General features: G+C 40.2%; 1 protein-coding gene and 1 long non-coding RNA gene across 3 annotated transcripts in view; one reads left to right on the top strand and one right to left on the bottom strand.

Annotated features, from left to right (window-relative positions):
* SLAIN2 (SLAIN motif family member 2) overlaps positions 1-15,044 on the top strand; it is a 36,186-nt gene extending 21,142 nt beyond the window's left edge. Inside the window, exons 6-9 of one of the 2 annotated variants that reach the window (XM_069790639.1) lie at positions 856-993; positions 6,059-6,136; positions 10,522-10,840; positions 12,379-15,044. In XM_069790639.1, coding sequence (XP_069646740.1) covers positions 856-993; positions 6,059-6,136; positions 10,522-10,840; positions 12,379-12,445 — 602 coding nt within the window. In that variant the 3' untranslated portion in view covers positions 12,446-15,044. The remainder of the gene's footprint in view (positions 1-855; positions 994-6,058; positions 6,137-10,521; positions 10,841-12,378) is intronic. The other variant, XM_069790649.1, reaches the window with a different exon arrangement.
* Positions 2,104-6,103, bottom strand: LOC138686622 (uncharacterized). The gene is made up of 3 exons (XR_011325934.1): positions 5,956-6,103; positions 3,156-3,310; positions 2,104-2,402 (listed from the first exon to the last, which is right to left on the bottom strand). It is a non-coding gene; the product is annotated as an uncharacterized lncRNA (long non-coding RNA).
* Positions 15,045-27,691: the final 12,647 nt, after the last annotated feature.

The raw sequence follows: 27,691 nt of genomic DNA, 5'->3' as shown, positions 1-27,691 counted from the left end.
TTCATCTTTAGTGCTTGTGCATGGTTAGCATGCTTCTTTTCTGCATCCCTCTACAGAATCAGGTTGGCCATTCCTCCTGACAAGGCATCTGTAGTCTTCTATCCAAAGTATGTCATCAACCCAGCTCTGCGTGGGTTGGAGATACATAGAATGTTATTAGACTTAAGAAATATTTAATGGTGTCTTTTTGTATTCTGTGAGCGATGGTACAAATTTTAGAAGACCCTTGAAGAACCAGTATTAGCTGAATAGTCAAGTCATATGTGAAATATGAAGCATAACTGGACACTTCAATAATTTTGAATGTTGTGTATGAAGAGTTTCTTTCCAAGTGGGTGGCTGTTATTTGTTGTATAATGTGCTGATATGGGACTGAGTAGTCCCAAAAATTGACTCAAAGAATAACCGTGTGTTTTTAATCTTCAGGAAAGCACTCTGTATTATAAATAACTTTCTAGGTAAAGACTTTGAAAACTGTGGAAGAACTGCAAATTAGGTTTGCCTATTCAATTTCCATAACAGTAGAACAAAACCCAGGGAATCATAATCCAGATATGTTTCAATTTCAAAACACACTATGCTTGACTTTTTTCATCACAGGTGAAAACCATACATTCTGCTTTTTTATATAGAAATATTTTTGTATGTGATAGATCTGAGAATAATACAGAACTTTAATTCAGGATAATGGAAGAACTGTAATGTAACAAAATACGCTTTTAAATTGCAATGTAGTTTTATATGGCTAACATTTTGTGTCACTTACATTTGGGATTCAACTATGGATATGGGATAACCTGAAGTTTGTCCAGCATTAGACTACATGTTGTGGTATCTTTGTATTATTTCGTACAGAAAAACTAAGGCGTAGTCTTCCAAACCTGTCCAGGACATCTAACATCCAAGCTGAGTCTGTGAAAAACAGCAGAAGTGACTCAAACTTCCAAGTGCCAAATGGAGGGATACCTCGCATTCAACCTCAAGCCTCAGCCAGTAAGTACCTTTAGTGACACTTCAGTGTATATTTCAGAATTAAGTGATGGTACTCAGCTGGTTTCCAGTTTCATGGCAAAGAGAAATGTTGGATGCCACACTAGAGATGCTAATCTTGATTTTTAATCATACCTGTGAATCTGCTTTTTTGGTACACAAAATCTGGTACTGATTATATTCAAAGAATGTCTGATCTCTTACTAAGGTATCATTCATAGTTTCTTAAAAGTATATGTAGAAGTACTATAAAAAGTATAAATACAGTAGTTAGACATTTCAGAAACTGTTTTCTGTGATTTACAGACGTTATAATGCTCTGTACTGTTGAATTTTACTTTCAGACTACAAAAACTTACTAGGCTATGGAAATATGTACCTAGATGATGTTTATTGCTTTTTTTTTTTAACTAGTGAAACGTGATCTGGAAACATTCATGCAAGTTTAACCCTTGTTTGCAGTTTCTTTTCTTTTGTCACCTGGAAATTATATATTCAGTTGCAGATTTTATTTACTTTTTTTTTTAAGTGTTGGTTACTACTTAGAAAAGGTTTGGATGAACCTGTGTCCCATGAAATAAATTAGCCCATTGCTGGACTAGTGGCCACTAGTTTGTCCAAAAGTGAACTGCTGATATGAGAATGCTGCTAATCTCACAAGTCTCTTGAAAATGGTGACCTTAAATAAGCCAAAGCAAATGCAACTTAAATATGCAGTGCTTCTTTATATATCAATATTGACAGTTCCTGTTGTTTAAATGTTTCCTGACCATTTTATTTTAAAACAAGTTTCAGAATTTAATAATCTTGTGTGACATTTCCAAGGAAAGAACACGTTATGAATATTATTATGTGTAGAGCTTTGAACTATAAAAGTTTTATGATAAAAGTTCATCAGTAATTAAATATTTGACGGGGAATGTAAGATAATATTTGTGAATGAAACCTTTTTTTTTTTTAACCTGTTGAACAGGCATACGAGCATACCTAGTTGGCCTTGTTAACCGGTCCTTTCAAAACAGTGTGTTCATGCAAACAACTACAGTTAAATACAGAATAAGGAATACAGACTATGCTAAAGACTACAAGATTTCTATCTTTGTAGTGGCTCAGACCAGATATAAGGGTTGTGTGGACAGTCGGTCCCAGGTGTGTGATAATGTAGCCAAAGAAGTTAGTATGACCTTGTGATTGTTCATATAGGTTACCCCAGCATCCTTTCACCTTGCCCCCTTCTTCCACTATTCACAAACACTCAAGGTGGGATTTACAACTGAAAGAGCATGTGTGTAGTTCAAATGGAGGATTGTTATCTGTTAGGCAGGCTTATCGAACTATAATGCACTTGGAGCAGTTGGCCAGCAGATCTCCAACTGTGTTATTTTTGTGATAGGAAGAATAATCAAAATGACCTGAAAGAAAATGAAAGAAAAAGTATTTTTAGTAAAAATCTGTACAAATTTTATCTGGTGTCTTAAAATTGAGTGAACTGGGAAGCGAAGAGCACAGAGGGCAGCTTAGTTGGCTAGAAGGCTATTTCCAGTATCAAAAGTATATTCACAGTGAAACTTTATGGAAAGATCAGACAGCAGAAGTCTCAATATTCAATATTTAGTGAGTTACTTCATTGCAGGAACCAAAGTACTGTGACTTATGTTTATACATATATAATTTTTTCAACTTGTGGGTGCACTAAGAATCAAAGAAATCATTATGTAATCACCTAAATAATTAGGTAAATTTGCTTGCCTTTCATGGGAATCTTTCCCCAAATGTGAACCACTCTAGACCAACTTACATTTAAATGTAAGTTAAGTATCACTAATAAAGCCCAGACTTCTAGCTTTTACAGTTTCCCTGCTCTTACAGATGTTTGTCAGAGTCTTGCTATTGACAATCGTAAAACGGTTTGTGTATGAAGTCAATGAGTAAGTATCTTTGCTTAGTCTGGATTAAAAAATTCTCTGCAAAACTGTACATTGTATAAAAATTTCCAGAATTGTGTCCTTTTTATTGTATACTTTTTGTTTTATTGGTTTTATATTTTGTCACCTTGCACAAAGCACTGTTAAATTGCAGCAAATTTTTGTTTTCCCTTGGCAATGACTTCTGGGTCTTGCGATTGAAAGCTTCCTCATATACCTGCTAGTTTTGCATGAGCTTACCTTTGCAAGGATGCTGGCTTGCCACCCGAGGTCACTACTTTTCTCCTTGTCAAAGATCTGCTGTTCATAATTTACTTGCACATTTGCTGTGGCTGCAATACTGAACTTGCTGTGGTTGCTGGCATTCAAAAATGAGTTAGGAATCCAGTAAGTTTCTGAAAAGACAATTCTTGTTATGGTTACACAGGCAAATTGTATATGCTTGTTTAAGAATAGAGGGGAGACACTTAAAATATGTTTAGAGGTACAACTGTAAAACATGAAAACATTTGGCATTATGAGTTTTAGCTGTAATGTGGTGAAAAATCCAAATTCTTTTTGAAAAGAGATTGAGTAAATTAAATAGCAGTTGTAACTTAGAATTTTCATTTACATGTGATTCTCCATGCTGTTGTGCAGAAAGTACTTTTTTATATGAAAGCTATTAAGTATTTCACCTTAAAACACTATAAGATGCTGTAATAGTTGTGTCCTCCAAGGAACAGGTATCTTAGACTTTGAAGTGTTAGAATGACAGGAAGTCTCTGTATTTGGGTCCTACACCACATAGATTGTGCAAAGCTGTAGAACTTCTAGGGTGGCTTCCACATAGGAGCTACATGCTTTCTAGTGGATTGTGTGTGATACTCTTGTGCTTACCTGGCACTATTAGCACATGGATGTCAAATCTTCAAACAGAGTTAAATATAATACTTTTTCAAAGAACTAAGCTGTAGATTGTTCAAGCTATCAGTGAAATAACTAGTCTGCTTGCTAAGATCCAGCTGCTTGGCATGTTCAGAGTAAAAGAAGGGAGTGTATGTTTTGAGGAAACCATTCCAGTATTCCAGTTCAGTTGATGAGAAGTAAACGTAACTACATGTATTCAGCATGCACTATTTGTGACAGGTAGTGTAATAGCATATGGAGCACTTCAAGAGCAGCAAATAGTGTGGGTAAGCATGCATTCCACGCTTATCTCAAACTGCATGTTTCCTCAGCATTGCTCAAGTTGCACTGCCTGAAGTTCTTTTCAGTGATTCAGTGCACAGAATTGTTTAACTGTGGAGTCTACTTCCTGGAGTCTCCATTGGGAAGAAAGGAATTAGATACATGTATTTTAAATCCTTTCCATATCATCCCACATCTCTGACTTGCAAGTAGTGTAAATAATGATGGGGGAAGAAACTTAGTGCCATGTGCAGCAGCATATTTAACTGAATGAATTAGGGCAAACCAAATTCAAGATCATAAATATGAAGGACGAAGCTGTTCTTCATTTTGTGTGGTATAACAAAAACACTGATTCAGTAAAAAATGGTATAATGGAATACTTGTGGACAGCAACACTCTGGCCAGTGGTCTGCCTCACTAAATTCCTAGGAATTGTGCTCATTTTTAAACATCTTGCTGTGCTTAATTGGCTGTTCATAGGTATGCCTTAAAAGTTTATAGCAAGACCATATGCCAGAAGTTGAATAGGAATTACATATTGCTATATGGTTTTTTGCATTAGATTCTAGTTGGTAGAAGGAACAGGGGTTTTTATTCTTAATAGCCAGAGACAGCATTTTATCATGTTTATAAACACTTTAATTCCTTTTTGCTGTTTGTTGAAAATGACAGGTTTTAGTTAGTTATTAAGACTAAAATGAATAGATGACCTAGTCACATTTTCAGAATGAAAGTAAAACACATGATGAACTTCTTTTATAGTTTACAAAATACTGTGAATTTTGCACTGACTGAAGGATAGGAAAGGTGATGGCAGTTACTATATGCTGTCAAGTTTAGAAAAGGATTAACTAATATTATTAGGATTCTAATTGTTCTTCCCCTACCTTCTTCATAGTGATATCTACCAATTGGTGATAGGATTACTGAGCTTCCTTACTCAGGGTCAGGATCTTTATGCACAGCTGTTCCCCCATCTTTCTTCCTTCTCACTATGGAACTAAGCCTTGCTAGTGCAATCAGTTTTATGCTGTTATAAAACTCCATACACTGAGGTGAGCAGAGATGTTTACTCATACATTATCATTTTAAGAAGCCTTTGTGTAGGCAAAGCTTTATTTCATTGACTACTTTCCTCCTACCCCCATTAAATACGCTGTGGTGAAAATATGCTGAGTTGATGCGTTCCTTCTGGCAATAGGTAATTCTCTCCTTGCCAAGATTCTGCAGCTCTTGGAATGTTGGCTTCTCTCTTGGTAACTGGTGGGTAGTGAGGTCATTTCAAGGCAGTATCAGCCCTTGAACATTACTAGAAAAAAGGCAGGACATAGGAGCAATAAAAAACAATTTCTCTCGTGCTGTCTACATGCTGGCAGCTGATAATTCTCAGTGTTACATCTTTGAGACCTCTTGCATACCCTTTTCAAGAGAAAAAACCCAGGCATCTCTCAAAATGGCTTATGTTTGCGTAACTGAAAAATACAATTTGTTTATATGATGATCGCATTTAGACAAAGATTTATGCCTTTGTATAGTGTTAGAATATTTTTTTGAGAACTCCTTTGAAAAGTTTAGTCTTGCTAGGTCAAATATGACAGTTTAATTTTCATCTTTGTATCTAATCTTGCACTCGTATTGCTGTAGCATGTTTGCTAGGTGGCTTGTTCTCCCTTTGGTGTATTAATTTTTTTTGCCTTTCTGGGCGCTTTGCCCTGCAAGAAGCTTTGTACTCTTACAGAATCTGCGCATTTTGCACTGCAAAATTTCTGACACGCTCCTCTGTAACTTTTTGTCATTAAGAGCAAGCACCATTTAAAAAAACCCACCACTTCAAGAGTCATAACAGCTTTTTGAGTGTTTTACTCACTCTGTTCCTTGGTGCTTCACAAGTGGATGCAATTCTGAAATTCCCAGTAAATTTAGTTTTCTTATCTTCTTAGACAAATATAACACTTCTTGTCTTTCAACAGCTCTGCAAAGGCAGAAAAATTTGCCTCGTGCTGCCTTCAAAACCAAACAGTTTCTTCAAACTCCATCTACAAAAGGAGGTAATTAACTTACAACCTCTTATCAAGCTCCAGCAAATCTCAGATAATTGTTCACGTGCATTAAATCCCACATATTCTAGACTAATAAAATGGCTGTTGCATGTTGAGATTAATCAAGTGGTCCTTGATGTATGAAAGTTAACTTTTTGGTCTAAACATTAAAAATACAACCCTGCATTATATAGGAGAAAAAGTATTAAATTGGATTTTGAGATAAAATCCAAGGATTGGTGGCTTTTAGTGTTAATGAGGAAATCTGGATTGGAAAAGTAGACTCCTGAATCCATATTTGTTAGGGCTACATTTGGATAGGAGTTTTTTGAATTGTAAAATACCATTTTTAAAACAAAAGTTGTAAAAGTTGTTCTTTTTTTTGATTGTGCAAAAATACAGCAGGCAAGTGAAAATAGCATCCTTTGTGCTGGAAACAAAAGCGAACAAGTTTATCCTTGAAAAGATGAGCACAGCATGTCAACTTGTTTTGCGTGTACACGCGCACATGCTTGCACTTTCTCTTTTCCTCTCAAAACTGGAAGATTAACCCAACATACAGTAATTTAGATTTGTATTTTTTTCTTAAGGAATTAGAGACTATTGCGTGTAATATTCCAGTTTGCTAATGGCTGAAGTTGGCTTCTTTTTGAGGAGAAAATGAAATATATCGAGTCTCTAATCCAATTAGACAAGTTTTAACTGGTTTTTAATTAATTCTGGCAGCCTTATATGTGACACTGTCTCAGTTTCACTGCTAAGACAAAACTAGTTCATGATTTTGGTTTTAAGCATAATTGGTCCTGTTGTCTATTACAGTCTAAAAGATCTCATCTTAAAGATCATATTTCACTTGAGACCAATTCATAAGCTCTATATATGCTAGAATCCTTTAAGGATTGTAAAAGTCCTTCGTGCAGGTGCTGAGGGTGGCTGACAAAATTCATGCATTTCTTTCAGCAGTTTAACAATGCTAAACTTCTTTGAGTCTACTTCATTCTATGCAGAAAGTTTTAGCAAAGTATAATGACTTTGAAACAGATTCACATGGCTTAATAGGTCTCTAACAGTCCCAATGTTCTGCTTTGGCATAAGACCACCATCTCAATTCCTCTGCAAAGCTTTCAGTGCTGTCCTTCCAGTTGGCCATGCCTTCACCTTCATCTGGATGTCTGGAACGCTTATTAGGTCAATGGCCTAGTCTGGAGCTGTGGAAATGTACAGAAAATTAACTTCTCTTTGAGTTTATATTATTTGTAAAGTTTTACTAAACCTTAGAGAATGAGGAACAGAGCATGTTGCACCACCAGTTATGTATCCCACTTTATAGTTGCTGTCATTCCTCACTGCAGATCAGGACCCAACATGTCCTTTTCAGTTATTTGCTATTTTATTGTCCTTGATCTGTTGATTTTCTTGCTTCTGATCTGAGAATCTCACAAGTATAGATGCATTATGCAGTAATGAAACAAGTATGAATCTACCTTCTTTTAGATTAAAACCATTATGCCTTGTCCTATCACTACAGGCCCTGCTAAAAAGTCTGTCCCCATCTTTCTTATAAGCCCCCTTTAGCTACTGGAAGACTGCAATAAGGCTTCTCTGGAGCCTTCTCTTCTCCAGGCTGAACAACCCCAACTCTCTCAGCCTTTCCTCACAGGAGAGGGGTTCCATCCCCCTGATCATTTTTGTGGCCCTCCTCTGGACCTGCTTCAGCAGGTCCATGTCTTTCATGTAGTGAGGTGGCAGAACAGTTTATCAATTCCCATTGTTTAGCCTCATCTGTTCTTTTGTATCGGTCTTAATCATCTCATCACGATGGTTATGATTTAACTGCGTTAGAATTGATTCTGGTTTCAAGTCAGCGTGCAGCAGCTGGTCTTGGGGTGCAAGCCAGGTAAGGTGGTAGCTTCACAGCATTCTACTTGGTCAGGTGGGGATCTCTTGCCCCCTGCCCACAATCCAAGACAGAATCTAGAGAGGGTGGGAAATCTAAATGTCATGACGGTACAGTGCCATTTATTTTTATTGTTACCAGATGTTTTAATTGTAGTTGGTTCTAGTTGTTTAGTTTCTAAGGAGATAGAGTTGTGTAAAGTTGTTAAACACTACCCTTACATGTTTACATGTTTTTATTTAACATGGATCAGCTCAATACTGCACATAGGTATACGGTTATCAAATAGCCTTTGACTAAGGCAGTACCTCACTCTTTGTGATCCTGTCTTACAAATAGGCCAAACTGAGTTTTATTAAATATCGAAAACTGCTCTAAGACAAAATTCTTTATATGTAGAGCAGAATTATTAGGCAATTTGCCAGAGATTGCATCATGTGGACTGCTTTGGAGATTGCAGCACATTGGAAGACAATTCATTCCTTTATGTACAAGAATGAATACAGCTCTCAGCAATGTCTGCAATGCTGTGCTGACAGGAAACATTTTATGAATTGACAGCTCAAGTTGGAAGCATGGTAAAATACGGTCAACAGAAAACTGGAGAGAATGGAGAGGACTAATTTACTGGATGCTTACTTTCACTGGGAATGTGACAAGCTTTCTTCACTTACAGCTTTTCATTGCTTATATTCTGTACCTAAAAACCTTTTCCCCATTGTGCCCATAAGAGGCCCAAAGCTGTATTCAGTTTTTATACACTGGCATTGCTCTGTTGGTCAGTTGCTAACATGATGCTGTATCTGTGTTCCAAGCAGGTGTTGTAATGAGAAGTTTAGTGATAAAAGCTCCCTACGTTTACACTGTAGAATCACTTGGAAATTTTGCAGAGTTGATTGAACCAATGTTACAGGCAATGTCACATTTTAAAAACTTCTAATATGTAATCTTAGTCCTGGGAGCACTTTGCTGCTCTTTTTTGTCCAGTCATTCTGCTGTTAATGCTTTCCTTAATCCATCTTCTGGCTTGACACCAAGGTTTTTATTTATTCTCCTTGCTACTTACCAGCTGTCATGTATTGTTGACATCTCTGCCACCTTTTTTGTCAGCTTTTCCCATGAGCGGCTTCATGCTGTGTTTGATATTGCTATTGGTGGAAAGGCCCTCTTGGATAATCCAGAAAGGAATCAAATCCAATTCACATCTGTAATGAGGCACATGTTAATCTTCCTAGACATCCCCTATAAGAAATGGCTTCAAAATACAACCTGAAAACTACCACTTCCTCTGTACCCCATTTAGGATGCCACATTCCTGTCATCACTTGCCTCTTCTCTCACTCATGTTCTTAGTGGATCTACCTTGTAAAATGATAATAAAAGCTATGTGAAGGACCATCTTCTTTATGTACAACATCTGTCAAAGAGGATGCAACTTTGGTCTCTGTGTAAAAAAAAAAAAAAAAAAAGTTTATTTAGTGGAGGAAGGAATAGTTCATGCAAACTCACTAAATGTTAACGTGGTTTTGTTTTACTTTCCTGATTTGATTGTCCTATGTCGACTGTTACTGACCCACCCTAATCAGTTTGAAAAGCTGGTGAAATTCCATTTCAGTATTAAGATGATAGATTAGTGTAAGTATTCTGTTTAGTGATACATAATGCATAATTTGAAAATGTTCCTCATGTGAAGAATTGTGTTTAAGGTTTGGCATTATCAAAGAACTGTTGAATATTCTGGCTTATTAACCTTTCCCAGAAAGGACTTGATAAAGACCTTACATAACAACTCAGATAGAAAGTATTTGAATGTAGATATAAGTGATGCTGATAACTTAGATAATGTTTGCAAGAAGAGGAAGGCTATAAATTGTTATAGTTGTCTGGTTTAAGTTTCATAGCAGCACCTTAATGTCTTTGGTGTTGGGCGTTGGCTGACCTTATTTTTTTTTTCCCCATCAGCCAACAAATCTGCAACATGACTATATCTTTAGGTGAATGCTAATTCAATGCATCTGGTTTAAAAAGAACTGCATAAAAGAAACACTAAGATGCTCTGCACCCAGAATTTCATCATTGAAAGCTAATACACATGTTGAATCTGTATTGCACTAGAACACTGTATTTGTCAGCATGTTCTTTCAGGGATGGGAATTAGGTTCACATGTTTCTGAAGCAGTTATATTTCTTCTTAACAAATATGTTCTCCTCTATTTCTTTTGACCTGACTGATATAACGGTTAGAGCCTTACTAGTATTACTTATAAATCCAGATAAATAAATATTTGTAATAAGCAAATGGGGCATGAGAGTTATGGTATCAAAAACACATGACAAAAAGGACATCTGAATTCCTGTTTCTCATTGCTGCTTGATTGGCTGTATTCCATTATACATTCCATAGTGTTTGAATATTCACATAAAGTAATTTCCTGGTTTTAATTTCAGTTATACCATAACTTAAGCTTGAAAGTAACTTCTGCATTTTATTTTCCAGTACCTTCTTCAAGTAAATTCCGCTCACCTGCAGCACCATCTCCCCTAGCTCTCCGACAACCGGTGAAAGCATTTAGTAACCATGGACCTGGTTCAGTTGCTTCTCCAGAAGCCACACAGCTGACACACAGTAGTTCTTCACCAGGGCCTCTTGCAGCCCAGAGTCCAGGCTTGCCAAGCCCTGCCAGCAGTATTAACAGTACTACTCTTACCAGACCGGCAGGGACAGCAGGGATGAGGAGTGGTTTGCCCAGACCCAGTGCCCCTTCTACAGGGGGCATCCCAGTGCCTCGTAGCAAACTTGCACAGCCTGTTCGCAGGTGAGTATGTGACAGGCAGTCTTAGTTTGAAGTTTTCATAATGAATTTTGTATATTATGTGTTTGTGCTGCTCCTTCTTGCAGTTCTTATTTTGATCTAAAGGTCTCTAGAACAGAAATGGAGATCTCCATGTGAAGTATTTGCCTATGTTTCCAAAATAGTTTTGAAGCAAAACTGAGAGAAAACGATTCTTGAATTAGAGAGCAAAGGTGAAGGAGTGAAAAATGAAATGACTAATGAAAGCTACTGAACTAAGTAAATAAAGTGTTTTAGTCTGGGCTGAGAAGGCAATAAGAATTTGTCTGCATGTGGTAAAAAGTTAGCAAAATGTAGCTGGCAAGTGAAAATTCATTTGTACCACTGAGCGACACATTCTGAAGTAAGAACTAATTTCCTCTTGTAATCCATAAGTCAAGCAGTGGCACCACAGTGAGAACAGTTTCTCTCCTTGGGCAACTAGAAACTTTAGGAAGGAAGACACATGAGGACAGAGGAGGCATCCATAGCATTTGCTAAACTTAACGTAAAAATCAATGCAGTTAACCCACAGGACAAAACAGAATTTTCAGCTTAAACATAACCTTTGTGCTAGCACCCAGCTGTAGAAGTCGCTTAATGTCAGAGTGTTTTGGAAAACGACCACAAGAGAGACTGAGTATTAACTGGAAAGGCTACATGGACAGTTTGTCCTCAGGAGAATCAGAGGGAAGTGATACATAACTTAAAATATATGCTTATAACGCCATGCTGATGTGGATTTTCACTGAAGGTGTTAATTGGAAGCCAGCTGACATAAAGAAGCAGACATCGATGAGAAATATTAAGAATCTCCTTAAACAGAAAGGATAAAGAGTTGGTCTCCAGTACCGTAAAAAAGATAAACCAGCTGTAAATAGCAAAGTGGGAGTTCTGTTCTGCAGTGAGTGCTGGGCAGGGGAGTGACAAGTGACTGTCACAGTATTGACTGTTTTGCAGTCCGAGTCTGCACTGTCAGCAGTATGAAACTTTGTGTAATAAAAAGCAGTTGTTTTTGACAGGAAGTTCTTAATAGTAGTGAAGTGTGGTTGTCCAAATCACAACTTACCTTATAGAAAAGTGTTTCACCTATTAAACTTGGAGAGCTTTTTCTTGTATCTGTACACAATGCAATAATGAAGTATCTATGAATGTCAAGATTTTGATGTAAGCAAAATGTAATACTCTAAACAAGGATTTTCCTGTTTATACATCACTGAAAAAAAATGGCCTGTTTTTAGATGGTGGCAGATTAAGTTTGTATTCTCGCAGAGTATAATAGCAAAAAGTTTTCTGTCTATTTATGCAGATAGTTTTCTGACATGGTAGTTGCCAAGACACAACACACAGAACCTGAAACTGAAAATACTTCGGGGTTTATCTTAAGTAAACGGTATTGCTGAGAAGTAAATGAGCGAAGTGTGTATTTCAATTATTTTTAAAATGTTTAAATTTTTATGTATTGTAGATGGAGACTTTGGCAGTTATGTATGAAACTGAAAAATAATCTCATTTTGTTTTAGATCATTGCCTACTCCCAAAACCTATGGCAACGTGAAAGATGAGAGTTGGAAAGATGGCTGCTACTGAACTGCAAAGTTTAATGCAAAGTTCCAGTGCTCATGGATGCTTCCTCACCAGGCTAAAGGACAGCTTGATTATACAAACTGTTCAGATATGACTTTTGGGATTTGTGAAAATTCCAGATTTCTCTGTCTCTAATTAGCACAAACTGACAGAGATTATAAAGCAGCACTTTAATGACATCTAACATCAGATGTTTGGTGGTCATACAATCACTTCTACATTAAATTGCTATCAGTTCTGGGGGGGGTTTCTTGCTTGCTTAAAACGTATCAATATGAGCATTTATGACAGTGGCCAATGTCTGGGCAAAAACCTAACGAATGCCAAAGAAATGCCCATCTTGAAAAACAGCAAGTATAACAGTCAACTTGCATTGTCCAAAACTTCATTTTCAGACTGTTTTAATTCAGAAAAAAAATTGGTGAATATGTACTATTAAAATAAGGCAACGTTAATCAGAGCTAATATTCTGATTGCAGACTGCTACAGTGCTAGTGAAACATTGCTTTTAACAATTGTATGAGATTCTTGTTGGGGAAAGTGGTACGTACATCCTTCAGAAAGAATCAGAATTTACTCTGGAGGATTAGGCAGAACAGTAAGTAGTAGCCATGGCTTTTATTAACATTAAAGGTTTGAATGTAGCAGACACAAATGCAACAGTACAGATTGCATCTTTCCTATGTTGATTTATCAGCTTTACATGCTCTTATATGTTTGATTGCCAAAAGGGCTTAGTATCAGTTGTACAATCTTTCTAACCTTAAAGTTCCTGGCTCAGGAAAGATGGCCTTTGCTATTGTAGCCACATTTTTAACACATGGCTCACTGTTTGGGGAAAACTTTTTTTTTTATAGCAGGTTTCCTTACAAAGGAAAGAGCAAGTTGTAATGTTAATTTGTTCTAATACCATCCCATTATGCTTGCAGCCTGGAGCAACTGTAAATGCTGATAGTTAAGGAGAAGGAAACACAACTATGCACTTGTAACATAAAAATTTTAGGTAATGAGTTGACTCTTGATGCCAAATGATATTCATTTAGGTGATGTTCCATGGTATGAGGGAGTTTTCTGTATCCTATTTTTTTACTTTCATCCATTTCTTAAATTGGTTTATTTTAAATTGTAAATATTTTTACAGAAGATATTGCCCATGTAAGTGTGTTTAAATATGTACTTTGCCTTACATATGTGTATCTTACTGGTAACAGAGTATGAAACCTGCTATGTCTGTTTACAAGCTATTAAATTCCTCTGGTGGCTCTGACTTATTCTAACACGTTTGCTCAGAACAACTCATTCATATATTTAGCATTTGAACCATTGTTTTCTGTTTTGGAAGACATCATACAAACATTTGTAACTAAAGTCGTATTGGGTGGGACTAGTTAAATGGAAAGGATTTTGTTTGAAGCTTTTTCAGTATTTTGGATGTACAGTTGATGAAGTAAGAGAATGTGAATGGTATATCCTTTGTGCAATGACTGACAAACACTACAAGTTGGATTGGATGGTAGGTAGCCTTCAACCCCATTAGTATCTGAGTTTGGAACTGCTGGTGTATTTTGACTCCCACCACTAAGAGGATAACTAACCCTGAAATTCTAGCACTTGAATTTTAGGCCAGCATTAACATATTCCTGGATGAAAAGCCATGCAAATATTACTTCACTTGGAAGAAGCCAAATAGGAAGGAGTGGAGACTAATTTGCAGCTCTAATTACTCAAGCAGACTTTGGGTTGATGAATGACTTCACACTCCAGACCAAGATCTGTGCTGAGACTTTGAAGTCAGGGTATCAATTATACTGTAATTCAGTAAGATTTCAGCAGGGGTAAAGAAACTACCTTGCACCAGTAGACCAGTACATACCACTAATCTAGCCTTGTGTCATTCACTGGCACAGATAATGGATGTCAATATCTCATATCACTATTAAGCAGAAGAGAGGACAAGATCAAATGCGCATATTCTTACTAAAGCCCAAATTTTAACATTTCAGCATTTTACAAAGCAATGCTGCAGTCTTCGTTGAAAAAAGGTGAATTTTAATCGGTGGATTTTATCGAACACTTGCTTGACTTTTAAATTTTGAAAGTCAGTTTAGATGACGATATTGGGGGTTTTACCATGGCTGCATCAAACTGTTGTGTATGTTTCCTTAAGTTAAGTAATTCATCACTTGGGTAAGTTCAGCTTAGTTTTATAAGGATTCTTTTCTCTGCTGTTCTCCCCTGAAATACAGCAAATGACTTCCTGAAAAGACAGACTGTCTGTTTACTAGAAAGCCTTTGTGCATTACCAGTTTATTGATATCAGGAAATCACGGGGCTCTGTGTTTAGAGATTTACTGCAGAAGTGTGGAAATATGGATTTGATAAACTAGTGCCTATGATTTACTTAACTTATGTTTGATATAGTAGTAAGGGTTTTATGAATGTGGATTATTTTTTGTGCCAACAGCTCGGAATTATTGTATGTGTGTAGGCAGAAGGACTTGTTCTGCTTCCAAAGTTATTTAATTTTTTTGTGTTTGAATGTTTTTGTAAGTGTTAAAAGTGTAAAAAAAAAAAATATATAAAATATTCTTACCACAAAATACTTTCTGGATCATTATTTTTATAACAAATTGTTTTTAAAAGCTTTTAGAAATTTAGAGGGTATTGGTTTAGGGCTTTTTTGGTTGGGTGGGTGGTTTTTCAAGAACCGTATTCACTTTGCGAGAAGTTAGCAACATCAGCTTCTGCCCCCTACAATTCATGAACTGAGTACAATGCTGTATTTGGGTGAAAACTGTGATTTCATTGACAGACTGAGGTAGACTTGTGTTGTGCCTCTACTCTGGAAGGACAATGCGTAATTCAGAATTATGTGAAAAACTGTATTCTGAATTTTCATCCAGAGTGATTTGTTTGTGCAATTCTAAGTACAGAAGCTGCTGTTCTATGTTTACAGGATTTGTGCTCACTTCAAACCACCACACAACACATTTTTCATTTTGAAAATTCTGGAATTTATGCAGAAAATTGAGCAATGTAAAGTGTACCTAGTAAGCCTTCTTTGAATTGTTAGGTATGCGTTTTGTCTAGCTCATATATGAATGCCTCTATCTTTTGGCTCACATACAAGCAAGAAGCGTGTTTTGAACTTGGTAGCTTTCTGTAATCTGCGTTTTGCTACAAAGTAATATATCCAATACTAGTGTGAATGCCATCTTTTTCTTATTTTGGTAAATAAAGTTAAGCTAGATTTACTTCTGTTTGGTTGCCATGTAATAAAATTTAACCCGTGAGGCTCGCTATTAATTGTTTATCCCAGCATAGTCCCCTATTTTGTAATAAAGCTAGTAGATGTTTCCCCCTAGTTAGCTGACCTACTTATGTGGAGCTGGCTTCACACCTACTGCTTCTAAAATGTGATCCCCTACCCCTCCTTTCATTGCTTTTTAGTTCTGCAGTCAAGTACTGTTTGCCCCACACCCCTTCAGGAAAATAGAGCAGTGTCAAAATCACAGGCAATTAATAGCCTTTTGTGCTTCTCTTTTAGTGGGTTTCTGTAACAAACTCTTTTTTATTAAAGTATTGTTTATAATTAGCATCATCATATTGCAAGACTCAAGATAGAAAATATTGTTTCTACAGTTCTCTTTAGTGAAGGTATGACAGCTCCTTTGGTTTTGGTACAGAAGCGCTAGGTCATGTTTTATTTGATAGTGTGTTACCCTCTAGGAGTCTGATTGCCATGGTGAAGAAAAATAAGCGATGAACATGTAAGGAGGCAGAAGGCTGAAGTTGCTTATGCTGCTGAAGTCTCAGGGTGGCTGCAGAGCATGCAGTTTTGATCATTTAAAACATCTTTTCTGAGAAAATATTTCTGAGAAAAATGTGGGAAACAAATATGACAGGGATATGTCTTTAGTTCTCCCTCCTGATCTGTAAGAACAGGAGTAAACTTGAGATTTTTTTAAATTTTAAGTAAAACAGGTGTGATGCGAGGTTGCTTTGATTTTAAGAAACAAAGCAAAAAACCCACCTGCTCTTGCCTATATGCTGTTCTGTAGTACGAGGCTGACACCTACAGGCAGTCTATCTGTAGTTGTCTTGTTTCAGGAAGATGAGGCTGGGATTCGGGTGCTCTCTGGAGTATCCATGTTTTACACAGAACTTCATGGGACAGAAGATGCTCTCTGCTCGAAGAGTTAAAGAACTGAGAGGAGCAGATTCCATTAGACTCACTTTCCACAGATTTGTTTTATAATAGTATTTTCAGCCCTGGTATCTCACACAGTTGTACTGTGCATCACTGTCCTTTTTACACTAAATTATAAACTCTGTTGTGACTACATTAAGCACTTAGAGGACACAAAACATAATTGTAGTGATTAAACTAATTTGCAGATCTTCAGCAGGATTTAAAGGAACAGGTAGCTAAAATGATTCCTTACCAGCAAAGTGATTTTTCAACTCGGTGCATTGTCCACACCTGTTACAAACAGTGAATTAAAAAAATAATTAAAAATTATTAGCTTTGAAAGCTAGAAAGCCTGAGATTCTCTGTGCTGTGTGGCACTCTCACATGAGACCAAAGTGGACTATATGTGTTACAAGACTAAAAAAAGAAGATGCTTCTATTGTAATCTGAGCTCCTATCGTCAGCATAAACATAGGTAATCATGTAAGTCCATTTTCTTTTAGAAAATTATTTTAATACCTTGCAGAGATAAAGCTTAAATGAGAATGTCGTGTGATGCCTTCTCCCCCAGAGTGTTCAGCCCTCCTTGCTTCTTTTAAATTATCCTCGAAAGCTTACTTCTGTTGTCAGCTACAGCAAGTGAGATTCAAAAAATAAGCATATTAGGGATGAGTGGTATATGTCTTATGAGAAGGTGACTGTATGGTCCATCCTCAGTGTTACTTGACTTTTGGTTATCACGCACAACATGCAGAATACAAACTAAGACTTCTGTTCTGTTCTTTTCCATTCTCTTTGCCATGATACACAATCTCGAGATTGTAGCCAAAATTGCAACTTTTCACAGCCCTGCTATGAGAGACTGTTTAAAAACCTTGCTAGTACAAACAACTTGGTCTAATGTCAAACTACTCCCCCCCTGCCCTCACCCAGCCTGACGCCATGTTCCTCCAGCACCAAGGCTGTGAGAAGAACCATGTGAATACCTGCCACCCTGGCCCCCTCAACTGCAAAGTCAGTTTGGGACATACTTGGCGTAATACATTTTTCAAGCTTTCTTATAGCTATGTTCATTGATAAAACTGAAATTAATGGAATCAATTTCATATGATTGATAACTCCTTTCTGAAAACACCAGCATTTCTTGGTCTGACATAGCTATTTTCTCGCTAAAAGTGTTTGGTGAAATTAGTCAAGTAGTATACTTTTCTGTTGGTTTCTACATAAGCTTGCTTTTTTGCATTCAAGGAAAAAGCGTTCATAGAGCAATTTAACTAGTTTCTTTCTATAAGGACAGTTAATTTCTTCAAAAACACTAAAGTGGTCCATGTTAGCCTTTGGAGCTTTTTTGCGTGAGAACTCTCTTATGTAGTAACAGGAAGGTGAATAAGGATACTTTTGTTCTGAGGTGTTCCCTGCCTCTGTCCTGCCAAGAGAAAAAGGGAGCAGGTCATCGGTGACTTGACTTGGGACTCTGCACAGTCTTAGCTGCTTAAAGTCACATAGGTGAACAAGAAATGTCTGGGTTGTGACATGCCGGTGGCAGCAGTGTGGTCAGGGGGATGGGCACGCTGGGCTTCCCCTGGCCTCCTGCTCTTCCCGGGCATCCTGCCTTGGCCATGGACAGTGACAGGCTGCTGGGCTGGACTAGGTGCCCCCTGCTCTAACCCCAGCATCACTGCACTTTCAGTCACCTGTATTTGTCTTGAGGCACTCTTCCTAAGTTTTTTTGTTTCCCTTCAGACATTATCAGCAAACCAACCTGTACAACCCATTACAAAAGCTTAGTTACCCGACTGATCCTTACCTCCCTTCTACTCAGCAGGGTTAATACTGCCATATCATTTCAGAGCTGCTCCTGCTCTCTCTGTGCTTCAGATGGGTGCCAAAATGCTGACGGGAGAAAGTGATGCTGGACCCAGCTCTGCATTACAAGGAGTTTGGTTTGCATCCTGTTCAGGGCTGAGGGTAAGGCCAGCTGCACTGCTGGCTGATCGAACCTGGGACCTGCTGAACTAAAGGAGCGCTAAGTAATCGTTCTTCAAGCAGAACTGTTTGTCTTAACGAAGATCAGCAGGACAGGAGTATCTTGTGCCATCTTAAGTATATCTTCATCACTCTCCTCCTTTAGAAATGAAATTTTGTTGATGCACATGCTGCCATTTTGAGTCCCCTCTCAAAGAAAAGGGGAATGGGGGAGATCAGGCAAACCCTCTGCTCGTCACGCTCTGCCTCAGCTCCTGTCTTAACTTCGCGTTTCTCAGCTCTACAGTTATCCATTTACCCCTGCATTTATTCACCCAACCACTAAGCCTAGAGCAAGGTTGTATTGTTTCTGTTCATCCATTCCCCACGGGGCTAATGCAGACACATAAAACCACTGTTAATGCCGCTTCAACTGACCTGTCTTCAAAGGAGTTATGAAAACCTTGTCCTGATTCTCATCCTTTTAAAGCCATGCCTGGATGTCAGTGACAGCAACATGACGTCCCCGCCGTCTGCCTCAGAAAGCAGCCCGGAGCATTTCCCTCCAGCCATGCCCAGCCTTGCTGGCAGGAACCGGCAGCTCCTGAGCCTGCACACAATGCCCCTGCCTGCACAGGCAGCACAGTCACGGCCGCTACCCTGCAACTCCCTCCTGAGGGTGCAGCTGCGTAGCCATAGCAGCCATTGCTAACATCACCCACCTCTCCCCCCAGGTTGCTGGTGCAGAGCTAGCGCTGTTCAGCCTGCGCACACAGCCCTCCTGAATACCTGTGGGATCAAAAAAAAAATTCATTATGGTGCACGACTGGGCTATAGGAGACCCTCCGTCAGCTCCCTGCTCTGATGTACACTTCTGAGGACACTTCATGTATTTTCTTGAGGCTCAGTTCATCATCACTGAAATAAGTACCAGTCTTTATAATTCACATGCTGGGAGCGAGGGGCAGGTGCGCTGCTATTTAGAGAAAGGGTCAGCAAGTCAGTTCATATCTTGTCTGATACAGTGGGGTAAGTTAAGAACAGAAATTTGGTCGACCTCAGTTTATAAGCCCAAATGTCAGAAAGCAGATAATGTCTGTTGTAAATGTCAGAGTTGAGGGATTTTTCTTTTCCCTTTGAAAAAAAATCAGCAAAGATTTAGTTACTATATTTATGCTGCCATTCACGCAGGCTCAGCTCCACTGAGTGTGAATGGTATTGCCCTAGTACACAAATGTACTGTGGGAATATTAAAAGGGCCTTGCTTAAAGGCATGGGTCTGGTAAAGCACCCAAGCCCAGCTCAGCCCTCTCCTTCAGCAGTAAAGCAGCTTTCAGTAACTCAAGACCCTGCTAAGGGCTGGCAAATTCAGGCTACTTTCTCCTGAGCAGAAGGACACAGGGATTTAATCGCAACCTGGTGGGCTTCTCACCTTTATGATTTATCTCCACATGAAAAATTTGCCCAGGGCAGTGAAATACAGCCTTCTGCAGGCACTTGCACCTCTCTAGCCATCAGTGCCAGCCTTCCTGCCCAATGGCCCACTGTCAGGAGAAGAAATGGAAAAACTCCTTCTCCAAAAACACCTTGCAACCTATTACTCAAAGCTTGCTACTGCGTAGCAGGTGCTACAGATTTCTAACCCTTATTTTCCCACCTTGACAGAGGTACCACGTCAGCTTAGAGCTCCTTTCCATGGGCTGAGTGCCTCAATGGTAGAACTGAAGTATGAAAAATAGGTGGTTCTCGTTAGAAGGCTCAAACCACGTACCCTCTGCAGGGCCTTGGCTCAGCCTATCTCTCCCACTCCTTGCCTGGGCCATTCTTCTGTGCTGCTCTCCCCATCCCAAGTCTCTCAAGTTTTTTTCATTAGCAGATTCTATCAGTGTGTTTCCACTTTCTGCATCCTCCTCATTATGAAGATAATTAAATAACATTAATTACCAAAGCAAATCACTGAAATCTGCCTACCAGGAACCTCAGTTCAAAATTCAAAACAACAGGTAGGTTACATTTATAGCCCATTTATGCACTCTTTTTAGACCTTCTATTTTACTGTCTTTCGTGCCTTTTTTACTCTTATAAATACTGCTGGGTTTTCTTTTTTTGCTCTCTTTGCTTCCTTCCCAAGACTCTCCAGACACTAGAGGGAGGTCTTGCTTTCTCTGTGCTTTTCAGTCCAAAGTTCAGTCTAGTTCAGCTTCAATTCACCACATCATCCTGAACTTACACTAAATTGTCCATGAGATCCTGAACGAATTTAACAGCTGCATTTATGCCAGGAAAGCCCCAGGTTGAGAGAAGACCAAGCCATGCACAGCTGGCTGTAAAAAACACCTCTTGTACAGGTATGTGACTTTATCTAAAAGAGAAGAGATAAAAATTCAGCTTAACTTTCCTGCACATCACCTTTCTTAGAGATGCCAGACTGCACCCCAGGTTATCAGTGACTGCTCCAATGCCAGTTTTGATATTTTAATCTTGTCATCTAGATTTTATGATTTGGGACTTTATTTTTCATATGTATCACAGAGTCTGAAATATCCCCATTAGGCTTTTTACTCAGTATCAGGTAGATTTTAAACCTCCTGAAACATTTAAGATTTCAGAACTATTTTCCCACTGATCTGGGTTTTCCCAACTAAATATGTAGCACCGCACAGCATCATCTCAGGACTGTGGGATGTAAAAAGGCTTGTATTGAGCTACTCAGAACTGGCGTGGATTACACGAGACGTACACTCCTCTCCATGGCAGGTCCCCCTGCAGTTAACACAGCACTTGAGTACAGCTTACTTCCAGAGCAGCACCGCTGAACAACGTAAAGTGTAGCAATGAGCCACCAACTCCCACCGCCACCGGCATGGATGTGAAATTACTGGGGGGGGGGGGGGGGGGGGGAGTTGTAGGAGCCTGTGTTGCACAGAGAGTGCTTCAGCTCTGGGGCAACAGCAGTGACTGCAAACTGATGCCATTGCTACTCTGCAATGGGGAGGATGGGCCAGTCTCCTTTTCTGCGGAGCCTGACTTCTCAGGGCTTCTGCATTTGGACATCTGATCCAAGAAATCTCCTGGGAAGAGCTCAGCTGCAACCTGCATTTTCACACAAGCGACAATGGAATTTGCATTTGGTATATTAGTGCTCAGTACATTGGTTGCCCAACTGCTCTTACTGTTCGTTATGCCCTTAAAATTGAGGTTTTGGTTACTTAAGGTCTTTCTAAAATCTGTCCCTTAGTTCTCGGATAATATCTTGCATTATCTAGTAAAGGTTGAGATCACTGCCAAAAATCTCTTGAATTTGAAAAGAAAAGGACCGGGATGCTAATGGTGAGTACTGGCATGCTGCAGGGACGGGGAGGGAGCAGCCATGAGCTGCAAGGCAGCCTTCTCCACCTGGAGGGACAAAACTGCTTTGCCACTGAATCAAAGGGTTTAAAGAAGTCCGTGCAATGAAATCTCTGTGCTTGGTTATCGCTGCTTGCTGGAGGAGCGCAGCAAGTCGTCCTCACTGTGGAGCCTCTCTGGGAGCAGAGTTCGTATTTGTCTGTAGAGACTGAGGGTGGTTGCTCAAAGCTTACAGCATGTCCTACGGAGTGTGTCAGTAATACCGCTCAAATACGTCAAGAATCTACAAGTGAAGATTGATTCTGTGGGTATTTAGCAGTTGTAGAGACAAATATTTTTTTTTTTTTTGTGATGAAGGGATCACACTGTACATGTTTACTCCTGGGGAGTAAGGTACCCGCTGGAGCTCAGTGCACTTGTCTCCAGCGTGCAGCTTTGCCACTATCTCCAGTGTGATCTCGAGCAGGTGCATTAATCTCAGTGTATTACTTCTCCAGCTGTACATGAGCATAAGACTGTAATGATCCTGTATCTTTGGACTCGATAGTGAACTCTTTGGGGAATGGGGAAGGACAGAAACCCCTCCCTAGCTGGATTTGCCTAGCACCTAGCATTTGGGGACCTGGTTTGTTTGGTTTTTTTTTGTTTGGGCTTCTTGGTGTCAGTTTGAAGCAATTCGCTTTGCAAGGAGTTCTGTATTTCCATGGGAAGTGGCTACTCCATTATCTCCCTGTCCATCCCCGGCTCCAGTTCAGCACAGGGCTCCCTTGCCTGGCAGGGTTTGGGCAGGGTTTGTTTGGGTGGATGTTCCTTCTGGGCCTGGGATTACTGCACAGTATGGCTCACAGCTGGGTGGCAATGCTGAGCACTGATACCTGACATACCTCTTTGGGTAGCTACTCTTACGGTCCTGGTTTGCATTGACTTCAGCAGCAAGACTCTCCTACTGATCATTACTCAGCATTTAGGCTACCCATGTATATATGGGTAAAATATTTTATTTAGAAATTATATGTGCAAAAAAGTGTATGTGTCATAAATGTTATATATTTACTACATTAAAATAAATTCAGTAATATTCCTAATCTTTTGCTTTCTGACATTATCATGGACTGGGCAGACGTCAGGAGCTCTTAAAGTGGCCGTTTTGTACATGTTTGTTCCAATCTTCTGTTTTTCTTGAATTCTTTCACCCTGAAATAAAGGGCTGACTGCTTTTCATTCCCTCCTCTGACTATCCCATCTTAAACAGCTCGGTCCAAACCCTGTTACCTGGCAGGCAGCATGCAAGATGCTGCCATCTTAATAAAATCTGCAAGCAGTTCAGGCCGCAGACGTCAGTTCTGGGCTGCAAACCCCGCCTGACGTTTCCAGCTTGGCCAGACCCCGGTGATCCCCAGCACGCTACCAGCAGCTATGACCGCAAGTGCAGTTACGCCACAAAGAGACGTGAAGTTTTATCAATACCAGCGGGCATCACAGCCCATTCACAGAAGGTACCAGAGAACTGGGTAACTGGAGGCCAGGAGGAGCTTGGCGGGGTCACCCGGTCCCGCCGCAGCACCCCAAAACGAAGTCAGCCACTGCCGCTCACCCTGCCGCGCAGACGCCTGCCTGACCTTCCCTGGGGGATCGTCGCTGCCTCCCCAGGCTGTCCAGCCCTTCAGCACCACTGTTTTTATTTGCCCCTTCCGTATCTAATCTGAGTCTCTCTTACAGCAGCTGCAACCCATTGTACCTCTGTGGACTTGTGAGGTTATTACAAAGAGACTACTTTCAACTAGTGGTAGAGTGGACACCTCAGGCAGGAAGAAACATCCTCCTGGCTTCATCCCCAGCATTTCTGCTTACACACCCCAGAAAGGAAATTAAAAATTTTGTTGACGAAGACGTTCACGCTTTCATCCTCCTGGCAAATCAACAGGTGTACAAAACCTAGGGTACCTCTTCCTCAGCTGCAGCGACATGCAACTTCTTCTGATACCATAGGTCAAAATTCAGAACATTCTTTAGGTTATTAAAAAATGTCCTTCTTTATCGTGGCTTTAAAAGTGCACTTAACACAGTGCATCAAGGCTATTTTCATGGGATTAATATACAACATTACCTAAGGCAAGTTTTAAGAGATTCCTATTATGTTTGAGATTTATTTCTTCCCATTTGCCTGAAGATTTCTTCTAGACAGCTTGAGATTTAATTTAGGTAATAGGACACCTATTTTGAAGGGCTTGCTTATTTGTTGATCAGCGTTACTGATACTAATTTTTATTATGTGGTAAAAATTTGGCAGCAGGACAAGAAGCATTTTTATTCTATGTTTGTACAGTATCTAACACAAAACAGTCTTAGTCCACATTCAGGCACCTTTGATGCAGCGATACAAGTGGCAACTGAGTGCAAAGGGGGTTTTTTTTTGTGTAACCTGAGATAGAATATCGATGCTATTAACTCATATCTTTCTCATGGGGCTCACCATTAACATCCCTTTTAATATGGAGAAAGCTTTGGTGGGAGAGGGATGTAATTTGTCTTTGGAGTGTCTTTCTTCAATTAAATAAATACACTATGAAGCAACTGCTGCTGTAGGTATTATTAAATTTACTTCTGCATTTTTTGACATTTAAACTATTCTGTGGGACAATACAGTCATTTACTCTGATCTGGCATTTTTTTGCAAAACCCAAAATACAGATTTTTCTAGGCACAAAACCACATTTGTGTGATCTACCTCCATATTACCTCCCTTGATTTATGTCCCTAACCCTGACCAGGTTCCTGCACAGGAAATTAAGAAGGGGCTGGAAGCCTCAATGGGAAATGGAAACCAATAAAGCCAGCTGGATCTGGGCCTGCAACTGCACATGCATCCTTTTAAAGCCCCACCATTTATCAGGTTGTGCACATCCCATTTTTAGTGTTCTCCCTGGCCTCGATGACACCACTGTCCCCTCACTGCCATCAGCGTCCCCCCACACCTTCCCCCCGCTCTGCAGATGCTGAACCGGCTGTTTGCAGCACTTGCAGGGAGGTAAATTAGGGCTGCGACATCCAAGACATGCCTGTCTCTAAAGTATGATGAAGACCATCTGCCTGTGAGAGCCCGTGCGAAGTGAGACCTATGTCTGTGGTACAGAATACCATTTGACTTTTAAAACTGAATCCAGTGCCTTCAGAGGCAGCCTCATCTCACCTCTTGTCCCTGCCTGGCTGGACAGGATGCTAATTTTGGCTCTTCTGGACCAAGGCATACATTAGTCATCAGGTCATTTATTTTATTACGACATTTCATCTTAATCCCGATAATACTCCAACTCCAGAAAAAGATCAAATGGCAACAAAAGGGAACAGTGTCTGAGGCGGAATTATTTCTTATTTGAATTTGGGTAAAGGTATCTCACATAAAGGCATTGTAATTGCTTAAGGAAAAAAAACTGCTGCTAGTAATTGCTTTACGGTTGTAGGGGTAGAACTGCCTCAACAAATGACTGTCAGCAATCAATTTACAAAACCTGATTTCATCTCCTTTCATGCACCAGAAGCCTTTTTTCTAATGGGATGGTTGGCAAAAGAGCTCTTCACCTTGTTGTTAAAAGGCAGATCACGCAGCCTTAAACACTTAGTTCTAATTATGAATTATTGGAACATTGCGACCCGAGTTATCATGCACTTACTTGCTGATTAATGGTCTTCAGCCATCTTAAAAATAAACATGGGGGAACACCAAGTATAACAGGAGGGTTTTATTATAATAATTTCTGCCCTTGACTGCTAACCCAGAGCTTCAGTGCAAGGATCTGTCCCCAGCCGCTCAGAGAGACTGAACAGATAGCGGGGACACAAAGGAGTCAGCACAGCTGAGTAATGAGGCTTGTGCTGTTTCCCTTCCACACCACTTCAATTTAATAAAATCTGGGAGGCTGTGAGCTGCAGAGCACTGCTCCCAAGGGAGGCGTAAATACAGAGTAGAGCTGGACTGAAACAGGCGTCATTTGGAAGAGGAATCCGGGGGAGAAGGGGACAGGACTCCCATGAATGGAGAAATCACAGAGGCAGCAGGGAAGAGGAGGAGGCAGAGGCAGCACAGCAGAGGAAGGAGGAGGAGGAGGAGGAGGGTGCCTGGATGCCTTTGCCACCTGGGCCAAGGGGAAGGGAAGGATGATTTGGGGGGATCCCACCTGTAGAGGAGACAACAGGGACACGGTGATGACTTCTGACGAGGAGGGGAGGAAGGGACACGTACCTAATTTTCCCCACCCTGAAATTCAAACCCTGGGTCTGGTCGAGGATGCTGGCCGTGGTATAAAAGATGCTGATTAATGTGGAGATTTACCGAGCAGGATCGAGCTGTGGTGCTGTGCTAAGGGCAGGACAGAGGGGAGTTTAAGAAAAGCAAGCTTGGGATGAAGGGTGACAGGGTTGCAATGGGGCCAGGTGTCATGTTGAAGGGTAGGAGAGAATCCTGGGAGGCAGGGAAGGCAGGTCTGTCCTAGCCCTTCTGCACTACAGACAGCTGCAGGAGCAATGAACTAACGGGAAACCCGTGGCTCTTGTGTGTTCTCCACCGACAGGGTCCAACCGCACACCGCCTTTGTGTGAAACACAGGCCATTTGGGGCAGGAGCAACGTCGACTGATCAGCGCATCCTCACCAAAGCAGTTTCTGTCTGTGTCTGGCTGGGAAGGTTTCTTTGGGACAACTTAATGTCACAGATCTTAACGCTTCATCTTATTTCAAAAATGTATTTTCTCACCTCTTTAGTGAACCAGCTCCCAAACAATATAAAATTAAAAAAAAAAAAAAAGCCACGAGACTGCTAAGATCTTACAGTCGCTGGCTCAGTGAAGGTGAGCTACGGGTGGGGGTGACAAAAGGTGCAAAGTCCTCTCTGTGCTGCTGCTCTTGAGGGAGGGAGAGGCAGCCAGGTACCAGAGAGGGACCTACCTCAGCAAAGGACCAGCTGACGCATCCTTCCGAGCACAAAGATGACCATGGAAGAACAAGCAAAATCACCAGTGTCTCTGCACAATTATGCTCCAGTTCCTAACTCTCCTAAGCCACAAAAATAACCGCTCTGGATCTAAGTTATAAATAAGAACAAGCACATGCATTTCACAGAGTTTACCACAAGTTTACCCTAAACCGCATGTAGGGGATCACACAATACCCTTAAGGAATATTTTAATCCAAGACAATGACAGCAAAGACTTTATTTTTTTCCATGGAAAATGATTACTGTCCTATTAAGTCTTAAATTTCCTCTTTATTTCTATTATATTCTTATTTATTTCTATTTTTATTTCTAACCTAGGTGCGCAGCAAGTAAAGTAGAAACAAAGGGATTGTACATCCCCTGGAAATCAGAAACCACTCCTGCTAGGTCTCACCTGAACATGACTTTCACGGCACTATTTTGCCCCAGCTTCTTTGGCAGCACCACCGCTTCAAGGTGCTGACCGAAAGCCTTCCATCCTCCAGGACTATCCTCCGGAGGCCTCTCTTCCTCTGCAAACGCCCGGCGCAGCTCCACAAATCAGCCAGCACGGACATGCAGAGAGGCGAAGCATGACTTACGGGCGGGTGACGCCATCCCACAGCAGCTGAGCTCCGCCGCTTCCCGCAGACCCGGGCACAGCACGCAACAAGCCGGGGCGGGAGGAGCGGGGAGCTGAAGCGGATACCGAGCTGAAGTGGGAAGAGAGGGAAAAGAGGGGGTGACCACCCTTTGCTTTCTCACCCCACCCCAT

Source organism: Haliaeetus albicilla, chromosome 1, assembly GCF_947461875.1.
Source record: "Haliaeetus albicilla chromosome 1, bHalAlb1.1, whole genome shotgun sequence".
In the NCBI taxonomy this organism is placed as follows: Eukaryota; Metazoa; Chordata; class Aves; order Accipitriformes; family Accipitridae; genus Haliaeetus; species Haliaeetus albicilla.
Note: the sequence above shows the minus strand (reverse complement) of the source record. Positions and strands in the feature narration are given on the sequence as shown.